The sequence below is a fragment of the Diabrotica virgifera genome, chromosome 7 (assembly GCF_917563875.1).
Source record: "Diabrotica virgifera virgifera chromosome 7, PGI_DIABVI_V3a".
Classification (NCBI taxonomy): Eukaryota; Metazoa; Arthropoda; class Insecta; order Coleoptera; family Chrysomelidae; genus Diabrotica; species Diabrotica virgifera.
Window position 1 is genome coordinate 115,388,352 of NC_065449.1, and position 22,463 is coordinate 115,410,814.

The window sequence follows — 22,463 nt, forward strand, 5'->3', positions numbered from 1 at the left end:
TTTTAGTATTAAACAATATGAAAAAGAAAATTTGTAAATGCTATTATGGCAACTTAAATTCAGGATGTAGCCCCGCTATAAAAATATTAAATTTTTTCTTGGTGGCGCCATCTATACCGAACTCTCAAAGTTTACACGGGTGTCTAGAGAGAATTCTGTTTTCACAAGGGAAAGTTTTTATTTTAAATTTTTTATTTTTATTGCGTTTTTAGTGTGAATAAATCTGATTAATAAAATCCCTCAAAAATGTTTGTTTTAACTGGATATTTAATTTTTCTTAAACAAGGGATTATTTAGGAAAATAGGTTATTTTATTGATTTTTTGGGATAATACTGAAAATGGCGCATTCCATATGAGCATGGGTACAGTTGTGTTGAATGTAAATATTAAATACAACGAAAAAAGTATCGAAATAAACATTTAGTGAACGTTTAAATTAAATAATTGATAAGTTTAAGTTCCAATAAAATAAAGTGAATCATTTTCAAGTGTTGACAATATTCTACGAATTTTAATATGGATATTTCTTTAAATATGTAAGTTATTTATTTAAATTTCGTAATAAAGAGTTCGCATATAAATTATTACTTAAATATTTAGAATGATTCGTCATATTATTTATTATTATGAAAAGTAGTAAATTAATCCGAATTTTAGTCCTTTAGTACCTAGTATGTAGTGTAAAATTAATATTCATATATATTTAAATCAACATAAATAAAAAATTAGTTTGAAACCATAAATGTCTACATTTTAATTTTTTAAAAGTATACTAAAGTAACAAAATATGTTTATATTGTGTAATTTATTGGTTATAATTTTTTGTTAGTATGGGGTCGCGTTTCACAAATGTCTATTAATTTCACAATTAATTAGTATACCGGTAACTTTGATGCTACTATTTCTTTATATATACATATATACTTACCTATTTGTTATTGTTTTTTATATGGCTGCGGACGTTAGATCCATGGCTTATGACTTAGGTACCTACTGGGTGATTAATGAACTATATATAACTCTCTTTTTAATGTCACGATGTAAGTATAAAATTATGACATTCTAGATAAGTTTTATGTAACGGCATTAGTAACTCTTTGCATCTACCCTATTTTGAGGATTCGTCTGTAGCACCCACATCTCAAATGAGTCTAACTTCTTTATTTGTTATATCTTAAATTGTAGCTTTCCATCTCATAAAACAAAGTAGATAAAACTTAACATTTTAACGCTCAATTTTGTAAACTAAATTGATCTCCGGCAAAGAAATTTGTGCATGAGAAAATGCATTTTCAAAGTGCATCTCGAAGAGATGGAAAATGAAAAATTTAGAACTCAGGAAATATTGACGGAAATGAGTTCAATTTTTATATTTGTGGGTTTTGGAGGTAACTGAACACAAATTTCATGACGGTGATGGTGTCCGAGGTACCTGGTGCCGAGGGAGGAGCTCGTCGCCTGGGACGATCGAATAATTCGCGAAATGAAAATTTAATCGAAAAACTGAAAAATACGTGTTTAATATTTTTCAAAAATCCATCGAATGACACTAAAGATGACCTCCCACTGCACCCCCTGAATGTGAGGTGGGGGTAACTTTAAAATCTTAAATAGAAACCCCCATTTGTTATTACAGATTTGGATTGCTTACGTAAAAATAAGAAACTTTTATTTGAGACATTTTTTCGAATTTTGGATAGGTGGCGCTATAATCGGAAAAACTAGTTTTCGTGATACCATAGCCATAATAGGCAAATTATAGAAACGGTCTAATATCTGGAGAAATACACTTACAAATGAAAGACCAAAAAATACGTGTGTAGTATTTAATATTTTTCAAGAACCTATCGAATAACATCAAACACTACCCTCCAATCCACCCCCTTGAGGTGGGTGGGGGGGGGGGTAACTTTAAAATCTTAAATATTAATCCCCATATTTTATTGCAGATTTGGATTCCTCATAAAAAATAAGTAACATTTATTCGAAACATTTTTAAAATTGTTGATAGATAGCGTTAATAAATAGTGTTTTTCCGATTATAGCGCCATCTATCTATACTTCGAAAAGATGTCTCCAATAAAAGTTACTTATTTTTACGTAAAGAATCCAAATCTGCAATAAAAAATGGGGGCTCCTATTTAAGATTTTAAAGTTACTCCACACCCCACCTCCAGGGGGTGGAGTGGATGGTCGTGTTTTATGTTATTCGATAGGTTCTTAAAAATATTAAACACGTATTTTTTGGTTCTTTAGTAATTCTAAAATTCTCTAAAGTAATTCTAATTCACATAATCCTAGCTGAACTCTAACGGCGCGCCGGTATATATTCAATAGCGTCAATATGTAGGTTATCCAGAATTGATGTAAATTCAGTATAAGTGACAAATTTTCAGTGTAGAATGGATACTGAAGTCGTAGGTTTCCGTAAATCTTGCTTAACCCTTGGATAAATGTGAAGAATCGATCCTGATTAATTTTAAGTAGCAAACCACCCAAATATCAACAATTTTCCATAATTAGGTATTATAATCCACTAAACATCTTTATTTAACTATCTTTACTATCTTCCATACATCAAAGACATAAAAATACCGATTAATCCTATTACGATTCAAATTACTGTACTCTCGTGACGTAATCGCGGACTTCCTAATCATCCTACATCCTAATCTTTTTCTCATGAGGATCTTTCAGTGCGACACAGTTTTTCGATTTCTTTCTAACGCGTTAAATTGCATGTGACGAAAAAAAACGCACGTCGGTGATTACATTTCGTCGGTGACATTTATAACATTTATTCTAGTTGTCAATAGATGGCGCTTTTATCGAAATAAAAATTATTTTCGAATTATATAATATATCTACGAATATAATCTGTACAATTTATAAGACTATACAAATAAAAGAAAATACCATTCTATAAATGCAATAAACAGAATTGATTTGTTTTTATGCCAAATTGCAAATAAAATTTGACAACTGTCAGATTTAACCAAAATGTCATGTCACTAAAATGTATATTATGACGGACTTACCTTTTTTTCTATCGTTTGTGACGCACTGAAAAATGCTCATAAAAAGAAGCATACATGTCCAATTTAATGCAATGCTGCCATTATATATTTTTGACAGCTGCATAGAATTGACTTATTTTTGATCTCTAATTAAACTTAAGAAATAAAACGGTGATGGAAAAAAAGAAAATCTGAATAAATAGTAAGGAACTAAGACTCATTCAGACTAATATTCCTTCATTCTCCACTGTCCAATTTTGGTTCCCTGAATTTTGTAGATGCCTTTCGTAGTAGCCGTATATCTACCTTAGATGAACCACGTACTGGACGGTCATCCGATGCAGTTACACCGAAAAGTGTGAAGAAAGTCATGTTATTAGTCATATTAGTCATATTAGTCATAATATTTATAGTAGTCATAAAGTCATAATCATATTTTAACGAGTATTATTTGACTGGCTAAGTAGAATAAACGTAGTAAAATATTGCTACACATAATCGATTAATTATTTAACATTTAAATATGGGAAGCATAATAAGAGAAGAGCGCTTGAAGGATGGGACAAGTGCATCTAAGCAAATGACCGAAAAACAAACAACCTACTTCGTTGTATCGATGTATATATTTTTATAAATTAAATATACAGTATGGTGCAAATTAATGAAAGGAATAAATTCGTTATTTCGTAAACCGGTGACAGAAAAATCCCGAAACAGATCGATTTTATTTTTAAATTATGATATTTTGGCGTATATGTCATACTAGTGACGTCATCCATCTGGGCGTGATGACGTAATCGATGATTTTTTTAAATGTGAATAGGAGTCGTGTGTTAGCTCATTTGAAAGGTCATTCAATTCTCTATTCCGTAGTATAAACATTTACATAATTATTTTTACAGCGAGTCCAAAAAAAAATTTAGTTTAATCATTTGACAAAAAAGAGGAATGTATGTAAATTATTTAATTAAAAATGCATTTTATTGTTGCCCGACAAACAGAAAAATATGTTTATTTCACAAATAAACATTGCTTGTTCAAGCCAGCTCCCTCCAGCCAACTGTCTCTTGGAAGTTTGAACATTTAATTTAAGCGGAAAGCAATGTTTATTTGTGATATAAATATTTTTTTTCTAATTGCTGACAGCAGTAGAATGTAGGTCTGGATCCCGCGTATGAAAAAAAAGTTGATTAATAGCAAGCTGAAAATTTGTTAATAGCTTAAGGGTGTCTAGTCGGACAAACTTTGATATATGGTAACACTGAAACAGGGGAAGCTTTAATTGTGGAACAGGTTAAATATTTGGAACGGTCAGACCACGAAAACGGCACATGTATTTTGTCCGACAGAACAGTCTTAAACTCTTCGAACAGAGATTAAACTCTCATGCAAAAATTAGATTGCTATTTATCACCAAATGGGCGTTTTAATGAGTGGAACATGTAGAATATGTCAAATGACAGGAATTATGACAGGTAATAAACAGAAGTCTGATTTTTGCATGAGAGTTTAATCTCTGTTCGGAGAGTTTAAGTCTGTTCTGTCGGACAAAATAAATGTGCCGTTTTCGTGGTGTGACCGTTCCAAATTTTTAACCTGTTCCACAATTAAAGCTTCCCCTGTTTCAGTGTTACCATATATCAAAGTTTGTCCGACTAGACACCCTTAAGCTATTAACAAATTTTCAGCTTGCTATTAATCAACTTTTTTTCATACGCAGGATCCAGACCTAATGTATTTTGAACTAAATAAATTACATACATTCTTCTTTTTTTGTCAAATAATTTAATTTAAAATATTTTTTTGGACACTGTATAAATAATTATGTAAATGATATATAAAATATTACTGAATAAAGAATTAAATAACCTTTCGAATGAGCTAGCACACGACACCTATTATCATTTAAAAAAATCATGGATTACGTAATCACGCCCAGATGGATTACGTCACTAGTATGACATATATGTCAAAATAGTATAATTTAAAAATAGAAATCGACCCCTTTCGGGATTTTTCCTTAAAGTCGCCGGTTTACGAAATAACGAATTTATTCCTTTCATTTGCACCATACTGTATATGGAGTATAGTGTATTGTATGTCAAATACGTATGTTTATCCACTTCTGGAGCACAATTTGTCAAACGTAGGAAAAAGTTGGAAAATCTTATAATCGCCATGTAGTGTTATGACGATGGTGACATTTTTAAACGGTTTCTTACGTTTGACAAACTGTACCAGACATATTTATAAAATGTACTCTAATGCTTTGCGAAACGCATAGCTTTAAAAGTAATATGTAACATGAATCTTTATAAAAACATATTTAGATAGAAGTTAAATAATCACTTTATTTGCCAATTTCTTTTTTGATCCAAATTACAACTGTAACATTTTACTAAAATGTCAGGAAGTATGAAAGGTTACAAAACGTATTACATATTTGAATATTTATGCTAGGAACGCTTATACATGAGCGCGCTGATAACCGGCAATATAACGCAAAAGATGGAAAACATAATACAGTCGAAACCGTTTATTTAAATAGCTTTAGTGCCACGCAAAAGTATTCCTATAACAAGGATATTCTAATAACCTATCATTGGTGGCTAGGAGAGACGTTTTGGGATCTAAAATTTCTATTCCTTAAAGCGGGATATTCCTATAAGCGGTATTCTAATAAGCGGGTTCGACTGTATGTACATTGTTAAATAAAGAGAGATGAAACTAGTGGAGGTGGAAATTATCGATATAAACGTATAAATTAACATTACGTTGCACAGTTTCCCACCTTTAGACGTCTGTGACAGGAGTATTTTTATAAAATCTCCTGTCACAGTGACAGTAGTCATACTCCTCCGAAACGTCTAAAGGTGGGGAACTAAGTAATGTAATATTAATTTATACATTTATATCTATAATTTCCACCTCTACTATGGTATGTTTTTAAACCATAAGGAGTAATTCAAATTTACCGCGCCGTAATGCTTGTTTGTAATTGGTCCAACCTCATGCAAGTTTACTCCACTGTTATGAAATTTTGACACAATTAGCATTTCATGGGTTAATTAGGTTATATCATTTTTTTGAGATTTCTACATTAATCCTTTAATTTTTGTTTTGTTTAATAATTGTTTTTAGAACTATTTAGCGACGTATTATTATAATATAGGTATTATTTAAGGATTACCATCGAAGGCCGATATCATCAACCAAAAAAGAAGTTGTATTTGGTGACTTTTCTAGTGACTTTCTTGGGTGTGAATCTGTCTTTTTAGTTTATTCCTCTTGGTTTAAATACAAATAATATCAATACATACAATATTTTGTATTTTGACAACGACGTCCGATCTGGACATCGAAACGTTAATAAAATAATTTTTTAGTTATGTAAATTGTGGCTTATTTCCCATTTAGAATAGGTAACTACAAAAAAGCCACACATAAATAGCTTCAGAACAACACTTCATATTGTATTATGTTTTCCAACTTCTGCGTTATTTTGCCGGTTATTAGCGCACTCATCACTGTATACACTGCACTTGCTTTGAGTGAACGTTTTATCAACGTAAATTTATTTTATAATGTACAAATTTGTTAATACTTCTTCTTCTTCTTTTTCTTCTTTTATATAGGCAATACTGCCTGTTTTTCTTCCACGGTACCTTTCCTAAGTTGTCATTCCATCTTTTCCTTGGGCGTCCTATACTTCTTCTACCTAAGGGTGACTTGTCCCTGGATATTCTTACTATCCTTGATTCAGGCATCCTGCTTATGTGTACATTGCACTCTTCTTTTCTGTTCTTTACCCAGCTATTTATATTGTCTGCCCCGCATATGCGTCTGATTTTCTCACTTCTTACCCTATCCTGTAGTCCTTTTCCAGCCATCCTTCTTAAGATCTTCATTTCTTTGGTCTCCACATATTTTCGTGTTTTGCTTGTATCTGGTCTTGTTTCGGCCGTGTAAGTCATAACTGGCCTAACCTCTTCCATGTCGGCACTTTGATCTCAAGAAGTAATACCGGCAGTACGCAATTGGTAATGCATCAGTGGTGGATGCGGGTTTTCCCTTCCGTTTCTACGCGACTAGCAATGCAAGAATGGAGCAAAAGCGACTGGGGACATTGCGCGGTCGCCATGCGCGACTAAAGATTTTACTTAAAATTTTTCGGAGAGTGGTTCTACTGTCCCTCTTTATACTGTAGTTTAGGCATCCGGCCGTTCTCCTGGCTTTAATTATTTGGTCTTTTACCTCTTCTTCGATATTTTTGTCGGCTGATAAATTAATTCCCAGGTATTTGAAAGACATCAACGCAAAATCTAGGTCATGGGGCTCTCCCATGAATGATGAGAAGGGAGAGTTCTGGAATGAATGGATAGCCCAGGCTAGCCTCCATGTACTCAACAACAACAAACCCACATTCGTAAGAGGGGCTAGCAAATCACATATTGATGTAACCATTGCAACCGAAAGGCTATCCAGACGCATAAAAAATTGGGATGTCCTCGACGAACAGTTATTCACCTACCACTGTTACATAACGTACGAGGTGATGGTTAAAGGGAGGGTTCTAAGAAAACCGATAGGTCGAAGAGAGAAAATATTAAACAAAAACAGGTACCTGTCGGAGATTAAAAAAATCGACGAAGATGCAATTACAGATCTCGGCCAACTTAGGAAGACACTCGCTAATGCCGTTGAGTTGGCCACAGAAAAGACAAAAAATAACGAAAGAACCCCCTATTGGTGGACGGATGAGATAAGAGAACTACGGGAAGTGTGCCTCCGAGCTCGGAGGAATTACACAAGAAGCCAGGGCAACCCCGAGCTCAATGAGATATATAAAACAGCGAAGAGGAATCTAAACAACAAAATAAAGAAAGAGAAAAAGGAAAGGTGGCAGAATCTGATAGACGCGCTAGAAAATGACATATGGGGAGACGCATACAAAATAACAATGAAGTCTCTCAAAATGATCGCCCCATACAGACTAGACGAAGACCAGCGGCGTGAATCTGCGGAACTTCTCTTTCCTGCCAAGGAGGAGCAAGCTTTCTTGAAGATTTTCCCCACGGTAGTGGAGGAGTTTACGGAGGAAGAAATAAAAGCCGCTGGTCAGGAAATCAAATCGGGTAAAGCTCCCGGCCCCGATGGTCTGCCACCCGAGGCACTGAAGATAATAGCAACAGAGAAACCAGGTTTGATCAGAAGAGTATTTAACAATCTACTGCGGAATCAAGAGTTTCCCAGGGAATTAAAGGAAGCAAATCTGGTATTGCTACTCAAGCCTGGGAAACCCCCCGACTCGGCATCCTCCTACAGGCCGATATGCCTTCTAGACTGTCTTGGCAAGTTTTATGAAATTCTTGTGAAGAAGAGGCTGGAAGGGGTATTGGCAAGTGAGAGAGCTCTATCCAGTCAACAATTCGGATTTCGAAAAGGTCGATCAGCAGTAGACGCAGCGATCTGGATTAGAGACGCGGCACAAATAAGTAGAAAGAGGTGGGTGGTACTTGTTCTATTGGACATTAAAAATGCCTTCAACTCGGCGAACTGGGGCCTCATCATCGACAGGATTGTCGAGCTGGGGGCCCCGGATTACATGTCCAATATAATAAAGGACTACCTATCGGAAAGAAGCGTATGCATAACGAAGAAAAATAAGATGAATATGACTGCTGGAGTACCCCAAGGGTCAGTCCTGGGACCCACATTATGGAACATATTATACAATGGGGTACTAGAGGTAAATAGAACACTAGGAGTAAGGGCAATAGCATACGCAGACGACCTAGCCCTACTAATCGAGGACGACACGAATCGGGGCATCATACATAAAGTAAACACAGCAATAGAAAAAACCGCGAAATGGATAGAGAACAACGATTTAAAATTGGCAGTAGAAAAGACTGAGATAATTATCTTGAGGGGACGGCGGGATCGAAAAGACATTAATTTTCGGTTCAGAGGCTCCGAACTAAAACCCCAGAAAACAGTTAAGTATTTGGGAATAATCTTCGACGACAGAAGGTCATTCGGCCCACATATCATGAAGCATGTCGGAAAGCGGAGGCAAGGACCTCAGTCCTACAAAAATTAATGCCGAATATAGGAGGCCCTGGATCACACAAACGGGCAGTAATGCTACAATCCATTATGTCAATAATATTATACGGGGCTCCAGTATGGCATGAAGTTGTAAATAAAGCCAAATACAGAGACATGCTTCTCAGAGCACAAAGAAAACCCCTGATCAGAGTGTGCAGCGCGTACAGAACCGTATCAACCGTTGCTCTACAGGTAGTGGCCGGAGCTGTGCCGGTGCACATTCTGACAGAGGAGAGGGTACGAATGCATCGAAGGGGTAACGGAGCTATAAGTTCAGGACCAGAAGAAAGAAGAAGAAGCCTGGAAAGTTGGCAGGATCAGTGGTCAAGAGAAACAGGCAAAGCCGCCTGGACGAGGACCCTTATCCCTGATGTAGTGAGGTGGTATGAATGCAGACACAGGCGCGTTAACTATTATTTCACACAATTTTTGACGGGCCATGGATCCTTTCGGGCATATACATATCGTATAAGAAAGACTGAGGACGATCTGTGTACCGAGTGTGGAGTGGTAGATGACGCGTACCACGTGATATTCGTATGCCCTGTATATCATGCAGGGCGAACCTCGCTGCAGCTGAGGATGGGGTCCCCTCTGGGTGAGCCCCAAGAATTAATGCATAAAGCCATTATGAATGAAAAAATGTTTGACTTGATCATTGGATTTGTCACTGAAACGATGAAGCATAAGGAAGAAAGAGAGAGGAGACTCCAACAAAGATAATCTGTTTGTATTTCTTTTGAACATGTGTCGTTTTGCACCGACCGGGGTGGGCAGTCAATATACAACTCCCACTTCTGCCGGGGCAGTGTCCTTTAAAATAAAAGGATTTTTAATCCTAGTGTTAGTAAATGTTAGATGTTTTGTTTTTCATGTGTTTATATCTTATGTTGTGAGTGTATAGATGAATGGGCCACTCCTACAGGGGGTGGGGAATGAAAGTTTAGTTGTTCTCACTGGCTGTTTAGTAATTCTTTGCCAGTTTACGGTGGATGGGATGATAGCGTGGTCGCGCCTCCTCACCCATTATCATGCAGATAGGTCGGTTGCCTTACGGACCCTGGCTGGCTGCATGCGTGGATGGGGTGGCGAAACCGGGTTGTCATGACAGTCACAGAGCGCACGCAGAGAGTGCTAGATGGGGTGACGAGCAAAGCTGGTGGGTCAGAGCTATGCCCGCTAAGGTCGGTTCCTGGCCCGCCGGTTGGAGAAAGAGGAGGTGAGTTTAGTTGGTAGGCGGCTTGCTACGGTTAGGCGTAGAGAGTTGAATCCAACACACCTGGGACACCTTCCCAGAAGTCTTTAGAAGATTCTCACCTCCCAAAAAAAAAAAAAAAAAAAAAAAAAAAGGTATTTGAAAGTCATTATTTGTTGTATAATTTGATTGTCTAACTCCAATTTGCATCTTGTTGGTTCTTTGGCTATTACTAAGCTTTTTGTTTTTTGGGCTGATATTTTCATAGTCATTTCTTTTGCGTTAATGTTGAATTCTTGCAGTAATCTGTGTAGGTCGTCTTCGCACTCTGCTACTAACACGGTGTCATCAGCGTAACAGAGTAATTTTATCTCTCTGTCGCCCATTTTATACTCTCTTTTTTCTTCACTTGTTTTATTATTGTATTCAACATTATGTTAAACAGTAGAGGGCTTAGTGAATCTCCTTGCCTGATTCCTGTGTTTGTTTCTATGGGTTTTGTTTTATCCCATTGACTTTCATTTCTATTATAGCATTGCGCTATAATTACTATTTCTGCTAATTTTATTTTCCTAATGTTTAACTATTTTTTCTCAAAATCGAAACAACATTATTCATATAAATTCACATGAAAAATACAGAGCAGATGCTAAAAGGGACACGTTGTACGAAACGAAATGTCATCCTAAACAGATTGTATAAGATTAACGTTTCTTTCAAAGAAACACTTATAAGATGCCCCCAGCCAGAGTGCCACACTTGTCATGTCAATTTCTTGAAATCCATAAAAGTCTCTCTCACCCTTATTAAAAGGCAGAGGCAGAATTTATGGCTTTTCTGGTCATCATCTAAAACCGCAAAATGAGCCAATATGATACGTGGGGTTTCAAAGGAGGTAGTTCATTCCCAGCATCCGCACGATGTGGTCACACCCCTGGGTCGTCGCTAACCACCGACCTTTCTTCCGAGTCCTAAGCGAAACAAATTTTTTGTTACACAAATAAAGAAAATATTTACCGTTCGTTGTTATACTTATTTTTTATTATCTCAAATAATTGTTTCCGTCAACATACACCAACGGAACATTATATTGGTGACCCCGAGAATATTTAGAACGCCGTGAAAATTGAAAAAGTTAGTGTTAATAATATTCTTTTGCCGGTTTTAAATAAGGTGAATATCGAAAATGACGGACAATACCCGTGCTTCAGTGCTTCAGGATAACAGTGCTTCAGTTGATCGGATTTCAGTTAAAATCCCACCGTTCTGGCCCAACGATCCTGAAATTTGGTTCCTGCAAGTGGAAAATCAATTTACACTGGCAAACATAAAAAGTGACGCAACCAAATTTAACTATATAGTTGCCAATTTAGACACAGCCTACATATTAGAAGTTAGGGACATCATTGTTTCCCCACTAGCCACAGAGAGGTACGCAAAATTAAAGTCAGAATTAATTAAGAGACTTAGTGCATCACAGCAACAAAAAATTAAAAGACTACTTGAGCATGAAGAACTGGGCGATCGAAGACCTTCGCAGTTCTTACGACATTTACAGTCTTTAGCAGGCACAACGGTACCAGACAATATTGTAAGGTCTCTGTGGTTAGGTAGACTGCCAGCGTCTACACAGGCTATTCTAGCTACTCAAGCTAAAGCTAGTTTGGACGCAGTTGCCGAGCTAGCTGACACAATATCTGAAGCTATAGCTCCTAGGGCCCAAATTTCAGAAGCTTCTAACGCTCTTGAAAGCACCATTGATAAATTGACAGCCGAATTAGCCGACATGAAAATACAGCTTGTCGCAGGCTCAAGCACAAACAAACACATACCGTCGCAACCGCAGCAACTCAAGACGCAGACCATATCCGAGAGACAATAGCTACAGTAGGGAACATAATAGTGACATATTATGTTGGTATCACTACCGTTTTGGTGACCAGGCTAAAAAGTGCTCTCCTCCGTGCAAGCATCAGGGAAACGTCGCGGGCAGTCGGTGAGCGCGGCATCCGATCTAAGCCCAAAGTCTCACCGCCTTTACATAACAGACTATGATACAAAAAAACAGTTTTTAATCGACACCGGTGCCGATCTGTGCGTTTTCCCGCGGAAATATGTACGGGGTGCACGCGAAAAGACTTCATACGAACTATACGCGGCCAATGACACTAAAATCGCGACATACGGTTATCTAAACTTGACATTAAACATCGGACTACGGCGTGATTTTACGTGGCGATTCGTAGTGGCGGACATTTCAAAGTCCATTATCGGAGCTGATTTTCTTTCCCATTTCGCTCTCCTAGTGGACATTGCTAACCAGTGCTTAGTAGACAGTACAACAACCCTTCGAACAAAGGGACTCGTTAAAGCGTGTTTCGACGGCAGCGTATAGACTATCGCAGAAGTGTCGCGTTACCATGAACTGCTGCTACGATTTCCGGAAATTACGCGACCCGCCGGTATCGTGAAAGACATTCAGCATCAAACCAAGCACCACATTGATACAACACCAGGTCCACCCGTTTTTTCGAAACCGCGACGATTAGCACCTGACAAACTGCAATGGGCTAAAAAAGAGTTCGAAAATCTTCTACGACTAGGCATCATAAGACCATCAAAAAGTAACTGGTCTACTCCACTGCACATGGTCCCGAAGAAAGGTGAGGAATGGAGACCCTGCGGAGATTATCGACGTCTAAACCAAAGAACAGTTCCAGATCGATATCCAATTCCGCACATCGAAGATTTCGGTCAGTCGCTAGCTGGTAAGACAATTTTCTCTACAATAGATTTAGTGAGAGCATACAACCAGATACCAGTAGCCACCGAAGACATACCAAAGACCGCCGTTACCACACCATTTGGGTTGTACGAGTACTTATATATGCCTTTTGGTTTACGAAACGCAGGACAGACATTCCAGCGTTTCATAGACGAGATTTTACGTGGTCTAGACTTCGCCTACGCCTACATCGATGACATTCTCATTGCGTCAGAATCCGAAGAGCAGCATATGTCGCATTTGGAAGAAATTTTCAAAAGGCTCAAACAGTTTGGCGTTGTGATAAATCCAGCAAAGTGTCAATTCGGCAAAAACGAGATTACCTTTTTTGGATACACAATATCAGACGGAGGACTCACACCTCCACAAGAAAAAGTAGCAGCTGTACAAAATTTCACTCAGCCAAAAACAGTAAAAGACCTACGCAGATTTCTAGGTATACTAAACTTCTACCGAAGGTTCATACCCAATGCAGCTGGGCTACAAGCACCACTACATGATGCCCTAAAAGGTAATGTCAAAGGAAAAGCACCAATTGAAAGGACACCACAGCGAATCCAAGCCTTTGACGACTGCAAAAACAGTTTAGCTAACGCTGCTTTACTGAGCCACCCTGTAAACGATGTTGATATCTCCATCACTTGTGACGCTTCGGATTTTTGTGCGGGAGCTGTGCTACAACAAAAACGGATACAGGTATAAAACCTTTAGCTTTCTTTTCTAAGAAATTCTCACCTAGCGAAAAGAAATATAGTGAATACGACAGAGAATTATTAGCTATATATCTAGCCATAAAACACTTCAGACGTATGATCGAAGGCAAGGACATAACTATATACACATGTCAGAAACCAATCACCTTCGCCTTTACTCAGAAGCTAGATAAATGTAGTCCTAGACAGTTTAGATATTTAGACTATATAGGACAGTTTTGCACTAACATTCAGCACATTTCTGGATTAACAAATATTGTGGCAGACGTACTATCTCGAGTCGATAGCATCAAGACAGATATCGACATCATGGACTTAGCTCTCGCACAAGAAGCTGATCCAGAACTGCAAACTTTTTTAAGTGAGAAAACATCACTGCAAATGAAGAAAATACGCTTTTCCGAACAAAACTTGAGTTTGTACTGTGACATATCAATATCTACAGCCAGACCATTTGTACCGAAACCACTTCGAATGGCAATTTTTCGCACCATGCATAAACTAGCACATCCCGGAATCAACAGTTCTGTGAAGACGATCACACAGCGATATGTTTGGCCATCCATTAAATCAGATGTGAGGAAATGGACTCGAGCGTGTCTACAGTGCCAAAAATCGAAAATGTCGCGCCACATTGTTTCACCTACTGGAAGTTTTCTACCACCTTCCAGCCGATTCGAACATGTCCACATAGACATTATAGTGATACCGGTCTCAGAAGGAAACAGATACTGTTTAACATGCGTCGACCGTTTCACACATTGTCCAGAAGATTTCCCGATGCCTAATCAAGAAGCAAACACAGTAGCCAGAACATTTTTTTCTGGTTGGATAGCTCGTTTCGGCACTCCCAAGCGCATCACAACCGATCAAGGCCGACAATTCGAATCGCATCTCTTCAAATCAATCTGCAAATTAACTGGAACTACCCATTTAAGGACAAACGCCTATCATCCGCAAGCAAGTGGTATGGTAGAAAGGTTTCATCGACAGTTAAAAGCAGCAATTCGATGTCATGAAAACATCCGACGGACTATATATGTTTTCTATCAGTTTTATGACATCCAGTGGTAAATTTTTGTCATATAGTAGGTGTATCACATCATTTAATTATCGATAATACCTTTTAAATGGACTCTATCAAACGCTTTCTCTAGGTCTATGAAACAGAAAAAGGCTGGTTTGTTATATTCTAATGATTTCTCCATGATTTCTCCGCTATTTGTCTTATCACAAAAACTGCATCGTTACATGATCTTCCACTAAATCCTTGTTGTTCATCCGATATATTTATGCACTAAATTATTTTCTCCATCAGTATTTTGGTTGTGAGTTTCAGTATAGTGCTCAGTAAATTTATCCCTCTATAGTTACTGGGGTCTGCCCTATCACCTTTCTTAAATAACGCTATTATTTGAGTGGTTCTCCATTCTTCTGGAATTCTTCCTGTATTTATTATTTTACTTATAAGGATATTCAGTTCTTTGTGAAGTCTATCTCCTCCGTATTTTAAAAGTTCATTAGATATTCCATCTTTCCCAGGAGGTTTTCGATTTTTCATCCCTTTTAAGGCGTTCTTTATATCTTTCTCTTTAATTTATGTTTGCTCATCCGATTCTAATCCTGCTGTTTCCAGTTCTTCGTAATTAGCAGTTTGATAGAGGTTTTTTAGGTAAGTTGTCCATGTATTTCTACCAATATGTTTTACTTCTATCAATTCCTTCATCTCTGCTCTTTGACCTCTTATTATTTTCCACATTTCCTTTTGCATTCCATAAAAGTCGTGCTCCATCTCTTTTGAAAATGCTTCCCAATGTTCTGTTTTCTTCCTTCTTACTATTGAGTTTAATTACTCTTACTATTTTGTTAATACTTAACTATTATTTAACATGGGATTAAACCATAATTGATTGTAATGAGAATTACATTTTCCATTTGGAATTGATGGATTCGATCGTTAGGTACTTAATGAAAGTTTATTTTATCTAAGAATAAAGCTCTGAAAACTTTTGTTTTCTACACTTCCACACAATTTAATAGAAATTACTTTCACTATAGTTTTTGAATAGAGAAAGAGAAAGACTTGAATAGAAAGAGAAAACTTGAATATCTGGGGCATATAATGAGAGGTAGCAGATACAGGATGCTGCAGTTAATACTCAATGGAAAGATCGACGGAAAAAGTGGAATTGGTCGGAAGAAATATTCATGGCTCCGAAACCTTCGTCAATGGACTGGCTTATCAGCAGATCAATTGTTACATGCCGCACAAGATCGAGAAGGATATCGGCAAATTGTTATGGAAGCTACCCACGCCTAAAAATTTGGGCACGGTACTTAAAGAAGAAGAATATTTGTTTCGGCAGAGGCATTTTTCAAATGATGTCTTTTTCTATGCGTCTATACTTTATACTTTATAGTATAACTGAATAAGTTAAGCACCTTTATTAAAAACAACAAAACCAAAATAAATACCACTTACATAGTGACCTATACATGTAACTTATGTACATGAGGTGACTGCCTAAAAACTTATATCGGTTAACCTGGTAGAACCATTAACAAACGTACAGCAGAACATAAAAGGGGTTTTAATAAAAAACGTATTCTACTTACAAACTTCACCTTCTAGATTCTAGATCATATTCTGTCTTTTATATATTTTATTCCTCAAAAAATCACATGTACTTCAGGAGTAGGTACTTATGACCCTCTGAAAGAATAAATTCACTGAAAGGTTTAAACATGCCACAAGAAAACAGTTTTATAATCTCATATAGTTTATATGTTATATATAAATATGTTATATATAAATATAATATTATATTATAATATTATAACATTATATATGTTATATATATATTATATATGTTATATATAAATGTTAACTTCATTATTATTCACCCAATTACCGGTACAGGATATATACAGGGTGTTTCATTGGGAAAGTAACATACGTTAACTGTAGAAAGGGGACACTTAGGCGGTCTCAAAAATACTATACTTAATGGGTCTTACTTGTCCAATAAAATAATTTATTTATAATTATAAAAATCCAGGGCTGGATAAAAAAATATTGGAAAAATACGCCGACCCAAAAACAACACCCTGTACATCAAATTTTTTAGAAATGGATTCTGCACCTAAAAAGCACCTATTCTGTTCTGCACCTATTCTCCTTTTAAGTGCAGAATCCATTTTTAAAAAATTTAATGTACAGGGTGTTGTTTTTGGGTCGGAGCATTTTTCCAATATTTTCTAATCCGGACCTGGATTTTTTAAAATTATAAATAAATTAATTGATTTAACACCTTAAAGAACATTAGCGTGCCAAATATAAAATAAATATACAGTGTGGTTAAAAAGTTATAAACCAGATAAGAAAATGGCAAATTATGTAGATAAAACACCCAGTAACTTTGTTGTTGGTGAAGTAAAACCCATTAAGTATGGTATTTTTGAGACCGCCTAAGTGTCCAATTTCTACAGTTAACGTACGCTACTTTTCCAATGAAACGCCCTGTATAGTTGTTCCATTATTTTATCTTTGCCCAAACGTCATGATTCATTTTCAAACAAGTTAAATCAAAACATTAATTGAAACGTACGTCGATGTGTAATATAATTGATACGTACTGTGAATGTAATAATTAGGAAATGGCTATTATCGGTGGACGTATTTTGTAAAGTTATATTGTACATTTTTTATATTTTACTATGTTAGAATATATTTAACACATAACTTTATAAAATAAACACAATATAAGTTATAAATTCCAATATACACAACAAGTACGCTAATGTCACTGTCATTGAAAATGGTAAACGTCAAAATTCATAGTAAACAAGGTATCAATGACATGCCGTATTGTTTATACTTGTTTAACTTATTGTGGTTTCTATGGACAGGCGGCTAAATTTTGCGATACTAGTTTCGGTGAGTAAAATGGAGACCTGGTGTAAAAAGTAATTCGTGAATAATTTCATGCATGGGAACAGATAGAGTGGAAGAACTATAACAAGAAAAGCTACAGCCATGTTCGATTTTCTTAACACCCCTTTGTTTTATTCGGGATCAAGACTAATTTTTAATATAGCTTAAGTTCTGGAAAAGACATGAAATCAAAGTCTTTATTCCCCACTTTTCCCCACATTTATTATTTGTCTAAAGACAAATATGAACATCTGAAATATATATGAACATTAACGAAATCTTCAGGTATTGACACAAATATCCGATTTTTTTTTCTGGAAGCCGTCTATTATGAATCGGTCATTATTTGAATTTACTAATGTATTAATGTCGTTTTTGTCCCTCAAAAAATTATTCTTTATAAAATGCTCTGCATAGTCTAAAATCTAAGATTCAATCATCAGATATAAAATTTTATCAATACTGTACGAGGTATGTTAAAAAATATGAATTTCGCTCAAGAGTAAAGTACCTTTATATTTCACAATATCGAAAAGTTTTATTAATAAAAATCCACAAGGAAGAACTTTCTGTAGTTGGCTGTATACCATTAATTACAAGTGAAATTTAATAAAAAATTTTCTTCTTGGTAAAAGGTATATTAGTTTAAAAAGCCCTAAAGGGCTACAAACATATGAACAAAACGTTTTCGCTCTGTAACAAGAGCATCATCAGTGTTACAAGAACATGGTGAGCCAACCAACAAATACAAAGGTCAAAGCCTTTCAAAAAACAGACAAAAGTCTTATATACATGAAAACATCGAAAAATCCAAAGGATGGATAAAATTCCTAAGAGTTGCCTGCCACCTCTTATAACAGAATGACCTAGTTACCTTTTGACCCACTTACAACGTGTGGGAGTCATATGTTGCCCTAGGGCCGTATCCTTAGGAATTTTATCCATCCTTTGAATTTTTCGATGTTTTCATTTATATAAGACTTTTGTCTGTTTTTTGAAAGGCTTTGACATTTGTATTTTTTGGTTGGCTCACCATGTTCTTGTAACACTGATGATACTCTTGTTACAGAGCAAAAACGTTTTGTTCATATGTTTGTAGCCCTTTAGGGCTTTTTAAACTAATATACCTTTTACCAAGAAGAAAATTTTTTTAATAAATTTCGCTATTAATAGAAGTTATTTGGAATTAAAAATTATGTTATAATACACAATTACATTCTTCTAATTGATTTTTTTTTCTTAAATTACGTACACCCTTGGATATCCTACAGATATCTTGTTTAAAAATAGGCCTAGAATTTTTTACAATACACCATTTTAAAGTAAATATGCTTCTTTTATTCCACAAAGAAAAAAGTCATAAGGAGAAATTTAAAAAATAATCGTAAAAAATATCAAAAATCATTAAAAGTATAAAATTTTGAAGAATCATGACTTGCTTAAAATTAGTCGTACAACCTTATACAATAGACCGTTTTAAAGGTAATTGGCTTCTATGTCTACTAAAAGTACCATTGCATATACCTAGAAATGTGTAGAGAAAAGTTACAGAACAATGTTTGCGAAATAATGGGGAAAATGACCCAAAAATGCTGTGAACGGCGAACTTTAAAAAATCCTGTTTCGAAAACTATACATTCCAGACTTCTGCCAAACGTCATTTTAAAGAGCAGAAATGGAAGTTATTTTCTCCGAAGCATTGCCTATACCTCTATCCCAGTGGAAGAAAGTGGCAAAAAACAACATTGCCTCCTTTCGTGTTTTTTTCTTGCTTTTCTTTTGAATATATTTTTGTAAAAAAAAAATATTTTTGACTTTAGCATGTGATATTTCGATCGTAAGTTTAATGCTGTTCTGAAGCTATTTCCTTGTTATGTGGCATTTTTATGATTAACTATTTAGTGGGAAATAAGCCACAATTAAATTGAAAAAATAATTTTATTAACGTTTCGAAGACCAAATCGGGTTTCGTTGTCAAAATACAAAATACTACTGTATTATTAGTAGTATTTTGTATTTTGACAACGAAACCCGATTTGGGCTTCGAAACGTTAATAAAATTATTTTTTAAATTTAATTGTGGCTTATTTCCCACTAAATAGTTAATCGTAAATTTAACCTAGAACAATTTTCCTGTAGACGTGTTTGTACCAAAAGTACGTAGAACTCACCCTAATTCACCCTTTTTTTTGGATTGAGGTGGAACGCTCTTAGCAGACTAGGGAAGGTGTCCCTAGTACTGTTGGACTCGGACAGGAGAGGAGATCTCGCTAGGGCCCACAGACCACAGTATGGTCCATGCGTCCCGCGTGCCCCCATAACCAGCCGCCTACCAACTAAAACCACCCCTCTTCCGACCCGGAATATCCCTGGACGTGCTCTTTAGAGAACGATACATGGGGATATTCCGCGCTGTCTAGAATGTAATTTAGAAATATGTGTCCTATTCATCTGCCTAAGAGCGACAGGAATAGGTGGAGGTTCTTTTCCTGAAGTGGAAAGTGGGCTAAGCGCCTATCGGGAAGCGATAGGGCTTAAGTGGAACAAGGATCACGATTGGGTAATTAGCTAGGATCGAAAGCGATTTTTTTTATTTATATGAGGATGGTGAGAAGACCCCCTCATCCGTTTTGCTCTGCGCGCTCGAGTATCGTCCTTTCTTTAATTATGTTAGTTACGACATCAATTATGTATTCATAGTTGTTTCTATTTTCTAACGCGAGGTTCAATATATTGTCCGGACCTATATCACCGAATCGGTTTCTGAGCCTGGTCTGCCCGCGAGCGAAGACGCTGCACCGAAAAACACAGTGCTCCGCGTCCTCCCTCACGTGGCAGGTCAGGCACAGGTCATCGTTAACCTTTCCGATGCGGTGTGTGAACGCTCGGAATGGGCCATTGTAACAAAAATGAAGTAATGAAAAAAATGTTTACTACTTATCACTCAATAGTTGTGTCTATATTGAAAATAGAAATGAAGGGGCTTCAGCAGTGAAGCCGAAGTCGGAAAAAAAAATACTACTAAAGTGCAGTAGTACTGAAGAAAGGGGAATTAGAAGGGATAGAAGTAGAAGTGGGAAGAGACAGAGGCAAACTGAATAGAGTTGGCTAGCTATAGATGCAAGAGAGCAACTTGACACTCAAGGATGGATACGGCTCGTTTGCATGCCTGTCGAAGAACAGTAGCTCTATATAGATAGTAATGATGACTAAAAGATGAAATAATAAAATAAGAATAATGTACTGAAAATGAATGGAGATGACTAATGACTAAAAACGAACAAAATAAATAAAACTAACTAATCATGGGCGCCATGAAAATGATCTTCGATCATTTTCCCAGGTATCTTATACTGCTGTCAAATATTAAATATATCAAACCTGTAATAACAAACATAAAGGAATAATAAAATTCATGATATACAAAATAAATAAATATTTATTAAAATAACTACTAGATTTTTAACAATCTCTGAGTTAGACAAGCATATATCATGTAACTCTACAATGACATAAGTTATACAAGAAGCTATATATATATATTTTAAAGATAACAACAATAATGTTATCTGTTACAAACTTAAATACCTCTTACATATATATAGGGTACAACTCACATGAGTCTTCTACCAAATGGTTATAGTACGCCTGCTACGTACAACTAAAGGAAACTGACAAAGATGAAAATACTACAAATAAATAGGCCCAAGCCTCACTAAGGGAAAATACAATAATGAAGTATGCAAGTTAAATATACAAGGAATGAAATAGAAATGAAGTTGAGATAAATACCGACGATGACATAAATTAACCGAACAAATGGAATAAAGCAAATAACAGTAAAATATTTGGGAAACAAGCTAGTAATATTAAAATATAAATTTACCCGAATTACATAAACCAATATCAAAGCAATAATAAAGTATTAAAAACCTAATTTTCTCTAGGCTTATTCCTGTGCACAAGAAGTTACCGTAGATACAAAGTTTGGGAACCAAATAATCTAATATACAAATATGTCATATTAAAAAAAAACCAGAGGTAAACTAAATCTGGAAAAAAAATTAATTAACATAGCGCATTAAACCGAGAGTCTGAAATGTAAAAAAAAACCAATAGTTACTAAAACACACTAATTGTTTCCAAACGAATCCCAATGATTCCTAAAAAGGTTGCGGTTGCATCCTAGAAAATGATGCACCAGGATGGTGCGACCCATGACTCCTGTAGGCCCAAGTGCCAAGACGAAAACTGAGCTGGAACGCTCCCATAGCTTGCTCCCAATTAGACATACTCCCATGATGACTTGACTGTGGCTGTAGTGGTTTCCCTAGGTGGTCAAATAAGGTCTACGACTTCATGGTAGGGTTTCTCCTAAATGGCTAAAAAACATTCCCAGTTTTATTTCTCATTTTAAACATGAGCAAAAAGTAAAGGGAAGAAGGAATAATTGAGGAACTTTTTAGAAGCAATAGTATAGAAAAACCGACCATTAAAACTGGAACAAAAACCAATCTCAGGTAACCTTGAACTGTTTTGAGTGTGAATACATGGACAAATGACATTGAAATGATTTATTTGAGGAAATATCTGTAAAAATATATTGAATTTATAAAATATTGGATGTTGAATAATTTAAAACCTACAGAGAAATGGTAATTATTTTCAATATTAATTTGAGGACTTCAAAAATGTTTGGTTATGTAA

At 35.9% G+C, this 22,463-nt stretch overlaps 2 protein-coding genes across 2 annotated transcripts in view; both read left to right on the plus strand.

The window, feature by feature from the left end:
• Positions 1-352: 352 nt before the first annotated feature.
• The window catches only part of LOC114328625 (uncharacterized), an 895,031-nt gene continuing 872,920 nt past the window's right edge, over positions 353-22,463 (plus strand). Inside the window, exon 1 of the mRNA XM_050655804.1 lies at positions 353-537. The gene's annotated coding sequence lies outside the window, so the exon portion shown is untranslated. The remainder of the gene's footprint in view (positions 538-22,463) is intronic.
• LOC126888580 (uncharacterized) lies at positions 11,511-12,206 on the plus strand. The gene has a single exon (XM_050656930.1). It carries the CDS (start codon positions 11,511-11,513, stop codon positions 12,204-12,206), a length of 696 nt encoding a protein of 231 aa, XP_050512887.1.